Genomic DNA, 11,888 nt, shown 5'->3' with positions numbered 1-11,888 from the left:
ACTCTCTGCATTAATGTCATGTGATCGTGGATAAAAGCCTTTGACACACGTGAAGTTTTTGTAATGCTATGCAGCTCATCGCACATCTGAAACTAAGTTCTAAAAGTAGAAACTAATATTTAATATAAATTCTCTAAACTTTTGGCCATGACTGTTCTGTCGTAAACTGTGGGGGCCTCCAACAAGATATTCATTCAAAATAAAAGTTTACAACATAAGAGCGGATGCATTTAATTCTGTAAATGTCTTGAATATTCAAATTAAACAGCAGTTGGTGTGCAGCAGTTGTAGTTTTATTTTGAAACCTCAGTGGACAAGAGTTTGAACAGCAGCAGCACATCTGCAGCTCATGCTCAGCTTTTATTGTGAAGGGTCTGATCTCTGCACCGCGTCACATGACAATCTAACCAACAAACACCAAACTTGAGCAGTCTCCTGGGGTCAGACATCTTTGCGGTGAGGTGTGGTGACCGCAGGGATCCGGCGTCCTTCCTCACATGTTGGTGCTCATCCTGGTTTGGCTGTTGGCTGGAGTCAACTCCCCCTGGCTTCCCTCCCGGGGGGGGGACTGAGAGAGAAGAGGCAACATGAACATTCAACTCACGTTTTATGCTCATCAACAAAAGCAAAATGTCTCCAATATTTATTTTCCACCATCATTTACAGATAAATTCTATTAAATACAATCAGAGGATATTTTTCCTCATTTGTCTGATAGTTGAGGTTCACCTATGATGACCTCTGTCATCTTTGGAACAGTTGGTGGCTGACTGAATACTTTTTATGCCCCACTGTAGCCAACACCTTTAACATCTCATCACAAATGCTTCAAACGTATATTTTATATCATTGACATGTTGATGATGGAGAAACATGGAGTGACTCAAAGGTTCATGTGAAATTCTGCAGCTGGGCTGTGATGTGGTTGAATCTGCTTCTCTAGCAGCAACATTCATCTCTGAACCCTTTCTGCTGTTTTCTGATCCCAGCTCTACGTTTGATTACATGCATGAACATTAGGACTACATGTTAATCACATGATGCATGTTATGCTCTGATGGGGGTTTGGGTCTGAAGCTCTTTTCTCTTTTTAAAGCAAGCTGCATTTTAAATGAAAAATGTTACCACCACATAGTTTTGAATACATTCATAAATTCTGCAGTCGGTTGTTTGATATAAATCAATTATGCATTTAATCCCTTATAAAATAATAATAGTTGATTGATATTCATATATTAATCTAAAGATGTGGAGCGTCTCATTCTGCAAAGCGCCGTCCCCCCGCCAGCGTGAGTGAGGGGTAGAGTGGGGGTTCTCTGGCGTCTACCTTGACATGGATCTGGTTCCTCAGCACCGCAGCACGCAGAATCATGGCCTTGGCCCGTCTCTGAAACTCTTTGCCCATGTGGAGGGACTTCTCAAAGGTGGTGCTCCGCTGGTCCACGTCTCTGGCATACAGGATCTGTCAGGACGGAGCAGTGAGCACCTGGGAGTGTTCAGTCAAACGCTGCGCGAGCTCGGATCAGCTTCACCTTGCTGTGAGAGTCGATGCGAGCGTTGACCAGACCCTCCAGGATGAGCTGGGTGAGCTCGTCCTCCAGAGCCGCCACGGTGGTGTTGAAGGCCTGCGCCATCTTGGTCATGTCTGCAGACACGTACGGGCTGAAGTACTGGACACAAAGACAGCAGACGCTGTTCCTCTCTGTCTGTGACGGGACCAAGCATCAAACCTGCAGCAGCTGGAGGGAAGGCGGGCCTCACCTGAATCAGAGCTCTGTTCCTGATCTGACTGTAGAGGATCTTGATGTGGGGGGCCAGGTACATGTCCAACAGCAGGTTATCCTGGGAATAGCAGTCATGACACGCGTTTATCTTGTGTTCAGAACTGTCCAATGTTTATGAGAAGACAACGACTTCATTTGAAACGGGATGATTCTTCTGACAGTGACGACTTATTGATGCCTGACGTCCTCTTGAAACAGAGAATAAGTCAGAAACGCTACTCAATTTAGGGCAGAAACCCGAAAACGGCGCAGGAATTAGAGAAGACGGCGAGGAAACGGCAGACTGAGGCACCACTGAAGGGCCTCTATCAAGACTGATCCACTTTTAGAGCTTCAAAGGGTTTTCTAAAGTTCATTCCTCACTGAAAACGACCCGAAGCTGGATTTTGATCCATTTCTGATTATTCCTCCAAAAACCTGCTCTGAGAAGCAACCCCCCCCCAATCCACCCAAACGAGTAGGTCCTCACATTGTGATATCACAAAGTGAGGAGCCACCCCTTCCAGGAAGAGTCTGTGCTGCCAGCCCCGCCCCCAGACTAACAGACACGCCCACTTTCTCTGTGGAGCTAGCGGCAAAACGCTTTTATTTATATGAACAATATGAATATCCATTTCTGCAAAAGTTCAGAGGTTTGTTTTTGTGGGAGAAACTCAGAAACGCTGCTGAGGCCGCCTTTAGGATTATGTCATGAAATGGGCGGTACCCACAAGGAGTGAAAGGCGGAGCCTCAGAGACCGAGTCGTCTTACTTTGGGCTAGAAAAATGAGCTGAAAAAAAGTCATATTTCATAAAATATGGTTCTTTAGTGTGGTGATCATTTGATCACATATAGTGCACTACTACACTAACTCATTACTATATCTAATATAGTTTACTCTGAAAGGCTTAAGAAAAGCAGGAAACAGGCCTTTAACCATTAGAAATACGATTCCAAGTCAGATGTCACGACTCGACTTTAACGCGTCTTCTACTAACAGATGAAGTCTGGCCTGATGCAGTAGCCCTCCCTCACTGTTACCCATGAATCAATGGGTGTGATCAATCAGAGCGCCGTGAGGGGAGGCGGGATGTGTGAAAAGACCAACCTTCATGTCATCCAGCAACTTCAGACAGGAAGCATATTTGGATTCATAGAACTTGAAAATGATGTCCCGAATCTGAGGTTCCAACTCCAGGAATAACTTAAATGAGCTGAAGAAAAGATGGATTACACCCAAATACTGTCCTCCGGGCTTCTGAAGCAGGCGGTTACCTGCTGGAGATGACGTTCCTCTGCAGCTCCTGCCGGTCGAAGGTGGCCAAGGCGCACAGGCCGCCGTACACGGCAACGTTGCTGGGCGACAGCAGCTGCAGAAACACAAACTTCAATGCACCCCGTTAAAAAAGGATGGAGGCTTCATGGCTGTGTGTGACCTGACTGCTGCATGGAGGTCAACAGGGTCAATGCAGGGTTCATGATATCCGGCAGTAACTTGAACTGAGAGCAACATCTCTGCAGTCTCAGGCAGACTTTAAAGATGACTTATCTGTTCAAATTTGATGGTCTTTTCTCTGCGTTTATTACTTATCTCTAAAACTCTGTTTCATTTCTTTTAACATCAACCTGCCAAAGGTTGATGGAAGTGAGCCTGCAGCCATCATCCTGCATGTTTACCGTATTCACTCATGCTCATTAATATGCATTTCCATTCATATATAGTTCATTCATCCAGCAGGCATAAACTCTGTCCAGCAGCTGAAGGTGTCTGGTTCTAAAAATCCCCCAACAAATGAAAAGCATGTAAAAACTAGAAGAAGTCTACTCTAGTAGAGAGAGGTCGATGCAGTTCAGCCTTTAGAGCATCAACATATGGAGGAATGTCAGAGATTTTCTGTCCAACTGCTGGAAAGCGATGCAGACGTGAACACATCAACAGATTCATTCATTTCTCTTTTTGAACGTTGGAACCGTTCAGAAGGATTTGTCCGTTTCCATGACAGCCAACACTTCATGCTAACATCTTGTTTTACTTCTAAAAGCGGCTTCTGAATCTGGGTATGGATGAATGTGCGCCAGGGGCGGAGCCCCGCTTGGGCTGGCGTGTCAGACTGACCTCTGGACAGTCGCAGTGGTCGAAGGACGCCTGGAGGAAGCATTTGGCCGCCGGCTTGTATTTCCGCGAGGCCAACTCAGCCAGTCCTGAAACAAGGGATGCGTGTTAGAAAGAAGTCCGCCGTCACATGACGGAGGCGGAGCCATGTGATCCATTTTGGTGGACATCCTGCACTTCCTTTGGTGCTGGCGGAAGACGTCTGTCAGTCGTTTCAGAGCTCCATCACTGAATCCCTCTGGATCGTTTTGTGGAAGACAAGGTTCAGAACGGATGGAATCATTTTGGTTCTATTTGGGGTCAAATGTGGGGGGGGTCACGACTGTCTGCTTCCTCTCTGTGCAGAGATGGATCAAAGCTATGAAATAACACGATGAACGCCATTCATGCTGTAATCCAAAGCCTCTGCCTCCGTCTGGGCGAAACCGCTGCTCCACGCCGGCCCAAAACCGTGTTAAATAAGCGTGTGGGAGGAGCTAACACCACGTGTTTTTAGCCCGATCAACATGGAGCGGCGTCTGAATGACGGACGCTTTCAACACGACTTCCACCTCCCTGTGAGCCTGTTTGATGACTTCCTGTCCCGCATTAGTCAAATCTAAATTAGATCTCAATACAAATAAGAAAAAAAGTTCCTGAGAACCGTGTTGGTTTTAGGCTCCGCCCAGTGGTCGCGTCATCAGCATCCATTGGGCCAAAGCTGAGACCTTGATAGGTTGTCGCCGCACAGATCCTTTGTCAAAGTTCAGATCTTTGAACTCACTTGGTCAGGATTTGTGCTGCAGCGTCCAGAACGCCTCCCACTGAACCACCGCGCCGCACGACCTCTGATGGCATCTGTACATTCACTTCACACTGAAACCGGCGTGCCCGCCGCACAAAGCGCTTTTGGAGGGAACACGACTCTTAGCAGTAAAGTCCATTTGACAGGATTCCCGTTTCATCTAGGACCAAACGTTCTCAGAGGTGAGGCTCGGTCCATGTCCTGTCAGTAAAGTGACACATGGCGTGCGAGTGTCGGAGCGCCATACCTGCTGCACACTTTAACTTGGTGAGGACGGCTTGGTTCTGACCGTCTCGTTCTCCTCGTTGCTGCAGTAAAGGAAGCAGCAGCGTTTCAGAGAAAAGCAGGAGAACAACCGGCGTGTGGCGACAGGTGTCTGGATCTACCTCTGCGATCTCTGGGGTGGACTCCGCCTTGTTCACGTAGCTCAGCACGTGTGACCAGTTCTGAAGGTAAACACTCACCTGAGAGGCACAAGAGAAAAGAGCCAAAATGATTCAAAGCACAGCTGTCATTGTGGTCTCTGATGTTTTTGGATTGAGTGATTTGAACTTCAGGGCCACCGTAGCTTTTCCAAACTGATTCCTAACACAGATTATGGGCTGAAGCAAAGCCCAAAGATTAGCCAAGGCATCCCACAGACTGCCTTGAGAACTGGAGTGCTTTGGTCCGCCGGTACCTTTATGACGTTTAGGCACATGTTGATGACGTGCTTAGCACTGGTGCAATAATCTCTGGCCCGGGAGTAGCATTTCAGAGCATTGCTGAGGTCCCCGCAGTCCAGATAATGATCCCCCAGATCATCGTGGCCCCTCCTGGAGTGAGAAAAGATGCACAGAGTAAACGTGCGTTCAAGTGACCACTTCCAAAGAAAAGTCTACGTAAACACAGGTGAATGCGTGTTTCCGGCTTCAAAACTGTTCATCCGTGCACGTTTGAATGACCGTTTTCGTACAAACCGTACGGCCATTGAACACAACCTGACCAATCAGGCACCGGGATTTGGTAAGGATGTACGGATGGCGTCCCTTTTGAATCTCGGCAGTGCCAACCGTGTAAATCCTGATCATGGAGGAGAATTTAATAAGCACATGTGGTAGACGCGCTTTTCACAACCCGTGTTTGGCGTGTTCATGTACGCAGGTCCTTAAACCTACGTCATGCGTGTGTAGCATAAGATCTACCCAGCATGCTTAGGGCCGCGTCACAGCCGCCAAGTATAATCATATTGCACGGATGAAAATTGGTCTGAGAAAAGTGAGAAAAGTTGTGGTCTTTATGTAAACTTTTCACAGATGTAGATGAATGAACCTTGTCAGGACTCCAGACTGCGACCAAATGGTCGCATTTTGAGACCAAAATTTGAGAGAGTGCGTCTGAAATTTACATCCAGTCGCACATGTGCTACCAGTAAATTTGTCTCCCCCACCCTCCGTATTTTTTATACATTAAACATGGAAGTGGCACGTCAATGATCAATGAAATCATCAATGGGACGCGAGCGCACACGCAAACACACACACACTCACACATACTCATGAGACGCGAGCACATTGAGCTCATTGTGTGATACCTGTCTGTGAGGCGGCCACTGCGTGTGAGAAAAACAGGGAATGGCCACTGTAAGTGGCTAAATGCGTGGAGGGGGAGGGGCCTAGAGATAATTGAGCGTGTGTAAACATCTGTGGGAAGGAAACGGAGACAAATATCATCACAACCTGATATGTGCGTCTGAGCTATGAGCAAGCGAACTATTGATTCATTCTTCCGACCTGCGGCTAGTGTACCAGAGTCTACAGCAGGGGTCTCAAACTCGCGGGCTATTTGCGGCCCCCAAGATTATATTTTGCGGCCCCCGCCTTAATATGAATATTTAATGTTAATGCGGCCCGCCAGTTTGTATGAATGACACTTTTTCAGTGTTGTGCGCGGAGCTGACGAACCAACCAATCACAGTGGGGTAAATGACTCTTGGGGGCGGGACAATGACCGGGCTTGAAAGCAGGAGAACATTTAAGGCAGGACACCTGGCAGCCCCCTCCCCGGACCACATTTAGGAGTTCCTTACTTTCCTTTTTAGAACATGTGTATTCGCTCGTAGTTTTCTACATACATGCAGTCCGTGCTGAACTTTTCTCTGGACCGCACAGACCCGGAGGGGGGTTACGGTTACGGTGAGGCACGCATTAAACACGTGCGAGCAACAACATGTAGTCTTAGACGCACTGAAATACGTGGGGAAAATGCAACGATAGAGGTATTTAAGATGAGCCAGCGCATCGCCTTGATCGTTGGGGAGACCAGGCCGGGGGGAGGGGGTCTGCAGCGAGACTGAAGGAGAACAGGAAGTTGGAGTTGTCCTTAACATTCAATTTAGTTTTAATCTGCCTCTCCCCCTCAGTATGATCTGTGTTATTATATAGTTTATAATTATTTTAATGTTTTGTAATGTATGTAACCTTTTTTAATCAATTTGTATTATAAATTATTTTAATTGATCACTGAACTACAAAAACCCATCAGGACACATGTCCCATAATGCATTGTTTTGTAGTCATCAGGGCAGCTTTCACTCAGTGCAGGACTAAATTTCCAGCTGCGTTCGCTCAGGTTGGGCCTTGCTCCGCCCCTTTCTTGTGATATTTTTGTGATGATTGACAGGTGATGTTGGAGCAAAAACAAAAATTTACGTCACACACCAGGTGATCTGTGCAGGGTTGCGTCCACCTGGGTGATCTCAAACACACTTATTGTGCATGTTGGCTGCACATATTTGGTGTCACCAACATACATTTCCATCTGTTTTTGAGCATTTCTCTGATCTCAATATCTCCAGTGAACAGCGCCCGTTCTTTTACAAACCACAGTTTGAATTCAGTGTGAAAATATAGGAGTGTTTGACCGGCTGCTCTACAATAACCTGTGACCAGGGTTTAAATGAGAAAACAGCAGATGTAGAAGACTGAATAAAACAAGAGTTGATGCCAGGGAAGCTGTACAAACATGGTCCAGTCAGGATAAAAGGTCTAGGAGGCCAAATTCCAAGGGCTGGCCTTCTGAGCCTCCTAGAGGAACACAGGAGGATCTGCTCTAAGGGGGGGTGAGTAAAGGCTCAAGTTGTTTAGACCTACATGTTCTAGTGGAATGTAATTGGCCAGTGCCCCTAATGTTTACATACATTTAAGTATTGTTTGTAACTGTGAAATGACCAAAAGGTTACTACGGTAATCCCTTTGTTACTAAGCACTTTTTTTATTCTGAATGTATGGTATTTTCTTTACTATCTGTACTGTCATGACAGTGATGGTGCTGTCAGTTTACCTTGTTGTTGCATCTTCAAAAGTGCAGAATAAAATGTGACACTGCATTTGAAACAGCACATTGTAATTTCTGCATCTATTATTAAAGTATTTATTAGTAATACAGTGGAAATTGGTAGATTTGGTTAGTATGTTGATTTACGGTATGCGCCTCTAAAATTTCTGGTTGTGCCCCTAAAATTTTCAGTCGGGGGCCACAGTGCTCCTAGTGAAAAAAGTTAGTCTGGAGCCCTGCGTGCTAAAACCCCAGAACTACGACTAAAGCACGCAAAGAACACGTAAACGTGAACTTCATTGAATTTCTTCACTTTGACATTCACAGCACTGAGCAGAAATCTCATCAGCACCACGGTCAGCGCCACAGTCAGGGACACAGCCAGCTCCCGCTGTGCCACGCCGGTCACGAAGTTTTTTTTTTTATGAAACAGTGGGGGGGGGGCTCCCCAAAGAGACTGGAGTTGGAGCGGGGGGGGGTCCACAGAGAAAGGCTCAGCGCCGCATCTGCGCTCCCCGAACCCAGCCGGGTGACCCCACACAGTACTGACTGCTGGAGACGTGACAGATCGGCCAGTTTACATGCCTGTCATACAACACGCCAATCATGTGACTACTGTGCTGTTTCTGTGCAATTCATTAGTGATTCATGCATCAATGACATAAAATAACGTGATATGTGCGACAAACACGTGATATAAAAGTTACACATCGATGTTCACGGATGACAAGTCTGTTAGACAAACACTGAGCGGTCGTGGAGAGACACATCTCACATAAATCGTGACATAATAATGACGTAATAATGGCGTATAAACTCCATGAAATACGTGTAAACTGAAATTCTCAACTGACCAAAGATTCTGAACAGCTCCAAACTGAATTCACGTGAAGAACCCGTCATCTGAAACCCCCGACAGACGTCTGAGCTCATCGACGCACCAAAGAAACACTCATGACCGGCGTTTATCACGCATGGGTCATGAATGACGTGGAACATGCATCAGACGTACGCAGCAGCTGTCAGACACGCCTCCACATCCATGGAGCACAAGTAGAAAAAAGGACATTTAAAGCGACCAGCCACTAAGAATAGAAACATGTGACTCTATCGTCACAACACTCCTCCTGTGGCGTCTGCCATCATTTCTGAAACCCCCATCAAGCCACTTTCTGACCGCCTCCACTGACGATGACAGCAGCCAGGAAGCGGGTCAAGAGCCACGTCCTGACCCGCTTTCTAAAGGCCGGTGTGTGTTCTGTGTGCCTGGACAGCAGGTGTGGCTGACACACCTGATGCTTTCTTTAATGGAGTTGCCTTTGTAGTTCTTCAGGTCCGTGTCCAGCTTTTCCAGCTTCAGCAGAGCCTTTTTCCTGGTAGATTCTGCCCAGGCAGAGTCCAGCGGAGGAGGAGCCGCTCCGCCATCCGGCACCGTGTCGGGTACGTCCTGCAGATCCCTGATGACGGACACAACACAAGATCAGGAGGGAGTGCAGAGCTGCAGCAGGAGGACAGCTGAAAGCTGCTGCATCTGGAATGTTCTCAGGTACCGTGTGGCCTCCGTCAGTTTGCGATGGATCTCCTCATAAGCATCAACGTTAAAGGTCCTCTGCACGAAGGTGAGCGCCATCTTCAGGGCCTCCACTCTGAGCTGGGGACAGTGCTCAGCGATGAACTGCAGCCTCTCGATTCGCATTAATCCACTGTAGCTGGTCGCATGCTGCTCCAGATCCTGCAGGGAGACGCATGTCTGTCAGAGTCTGAACACGTATGAGGGTTAGAACACGGACGCTTCTCACATCTGCTCCCTGCAGCAAAGGCAGCGTTCAAGTCTCCAGCAGCCTCAGCATGTAGGCTGTGGCTGGAAACAACCCCCCCTTTAAGAAATAAAAGCTCCACCTGACAGTCTGAGTCCGATTAGGTAGAAGTTGTGGCTTCACAGCAGTCAGCAGCCTCACAAACATCAGACACGGTTATTGTCCAATGAAACCAAAACCCACTAATATGATTACATGATATGATTCTAATCATAGTTACTAATATAATTCCAAATAAATGAACCATAAAACTTTGATTTGTCTCTTTTGTAAGTTTCTCAGTTGTTACAGCAAACGATTTCAACAATCCTATCGTCTCATCAGTTCTTTTGTTTGGACAGAACATTTCCACCAGAGCTGCTGCTACAGAACAGGAGCACCGGGTCAGAACAGTACCAGTACCAGAGTCGGGTTCTCCACTATGTAGTTGATATCTTGAGCATTTTGCTGGTCTTCTTGAGGATCTGCATCAATCTGCATGGGTTCCACAGATCCCTGAGGAGAAACAGACATAGGGGTGAGATCCACACGGGTGAGATCCACACGGGTGAGATCCTCACAGGTGGAATCCACACAGATCCATTTGTCTGACAGTGGATGATCAGAAAGGGGCGGAGCTTGGAGACTGTGACCTGCTTCTATGTCACAAATACAACTTTGGTCAAGCAGCATTTTTCAGCTCCTGATCCATCAGAAAAATGTTAAAAACACCACAAAGACCATTTTCCTTTAAAAGAAGAAGAAATGAAGAGTTAGAGCAGGAAACCCCCAGAATTCAGTTTGTTTAGTAGCACGCCATCATTTCTGAAGGTAACTGCCTAGAACTGAAACATTTGTCATCATTGACATTTATTGGTATAAATTGAATTTGACGGATTTTTTTTCATGTTTTGTTTGTTTTTCCAGACGCCTTTGATCTCACTTTTCTGTCACAAATATTTTATTTGATGATTCAAATAACACGGACATCAATTTGACAATTTATAAGGGAAGGAAACTCCCCAGACAGACAGGTCTTCACACTGATGTGCAGATAGAAACAGTCAAGCTTCAGACCGGCACGGCCCAGAACGGATCGGGTTTGCGATGATGTGATAGGTTTGCGTTAGCAGGATGAAGGCTAAGTCCGGGCCCTCCGGCATGTAGCAAACTCATGGAGGCAAAGCCAGATAGGATTCAAACATAGTAAAGTGGACTTAAAAATAGATACCAGGCCGACCCGGACCCGGACCCGGACCCGGACCGGCCTCTGGAGCAGGAACGACTTATACGGACACTAAGCTGTTGCGTTCGCGCTGTGCAGATGCGTGAAAGTGGACCGCAAACAAAAACGAGACAAAACCATTCGTGAGAAGCGCGAACTGAAGCTGTTTTTCATCATGCTGGTTCTGCACGTTCACCGGGTTTCCCGCACTGTTTGCGGGTCGAGAATAAAAATCGGTTCGAGTCTTAACCTACCTGGAAGTTGAAGACTTGCACGGGCAGCGGCATTCTGACGGCTACTGTTGATGCACTCGAAGAAATGTAACTGCTGTCCAGGAAAACAAATAAGTGTAAATATGCTGTTTCCAGCGTCCTCCACTTCCGGCTGTTTCCGCTTCCTCTACGCTCTGCTTCCGGTTCGAGCGGCGAAGCGCAGTTTCGCCCCCTGTTGTTCCGGAGTGGGATAACATGCTGGCGCAAACGGAAGAAAGACTGTAAATAAAACCCCTAAAGAAACCTGCCAGCGCGCGGGTGACTTCAAAATACGTAACAAACATGGCCCTAAGAGAAAAACAAAACCCACGACTAGTTCCAGCAACGTCCACTGGGGGCAGGTTGCAGAGGGGGGCAGTTTCCTTTGGGCTCCTGTAGTAAAAAGTCAGATTTGACACCAAAAATGAGCACATTTACAGTGTGTTTAAGGAAGTTTTGACTAATGTTGCTTTATTATCTATTCAGGACAAGTGTGTGTGCACTTGTGAATCATCACAATACAAACAACAACATTTAAACAACACAACAATTTGGTCCCCCCCCCCCCCCCCATTATCACAAGTTGAACTAAAATATCTGAAACATTTTCTGCACACACACACGAAACCTTTTTCTCCAA

At 46.8% G+C, this 11,888-nt stretch overlaps 1 protein-coding gene across 2 annotated transcripts; it reads right to left on the bottom strand.

The window, feature by feature from the left end:
- Positions 1 to 271: 271 nt before the first annotated feature.
- gps1 (G protein pathway suppressor 1) lies at positions 272 to 11,413 on the bottom strand. Of its 2 annotated transcripts, none has more exons than XM_011478691.3 (14): positions 11,252 to 11,413; positions 10,196 to 10,288; positions 9,527 to 9,708; positions 9,269 to 9,433; positions 5,341 to 5,476; positions 5,048 to 5,125; positions 4,909 to 4,969; positions 3,881 to 3,966; positions 3,040 to 3,149; positions 2,873 to 2,978; positions 1,762 to 1,842; positions 1,533 to 1,670; positions 1,328 to 1,462; positions 272 to 568 (listed from the first exon to the last, which is right to left on the bottom strand). In XM_011478691.3, the coding sequence occupies exons 1-14, from the start codon at positions 11,282 to 11,284 to the stop codon at positions 494 to 496; spliced, it is 1,479 nt and encodes a 492-aa protein (XP_011476993.1). In that variant the 5' UTR covers positions 11,285 to 11,413; the 3' UTR covers positions 272 to 493. The 2 variants fall into 2 exon arrangements, with proteins under 2 accessions (XP_011476993.1, XP_004071953.1); XM_004071905.4 differs by having other exon boundaries at positions 321 to 568; positions 3,040 to 3,134.
- Positions 11,414 to 11,888: the final 475 nt, after the last annotated feature.

This window comes from Oryzias latipes, chromosome 8, assembly GCF_002234675.1.
Source record: "Oryzias latipes chromosome 8, ASM223467v1".
NCBI classification, from domain to species: Eukaryota; Metazoa; Chordata; class Actinopteri; order Beloniformes; family Adrianichthyidae; genus Oryzias; species Oryzias latipes.
Note: the sequence above shows the minus strand (reverse complement) of the source record. Positions and strands in the feature narration are given on the sequence as shown.

Bases quoted from the DNA above. Each gene is read 5' to 3' on its own strand.
- gps1 (XM_011478691.3), bottom strand. From the start codon at position 11,284: ATGCCGCTGCCCGTGCAAGTCTTCAACTTCCAG. The intron at 3,967-4,908 runs GTATGGCGCTCC...CCCTTGTTTCAG, and splicing joins CAAGTTAAAGTGTGCAGCAG to GACTGGCTGAGTTGGCCTCG. The intron at 1,843-2,872 runs GTTGGTCTTTTC...TGCTATTCCCAG, and splicing joins AGTTGCTGGATGACATGAAG to GATAACCTGCTGTTGGACAT.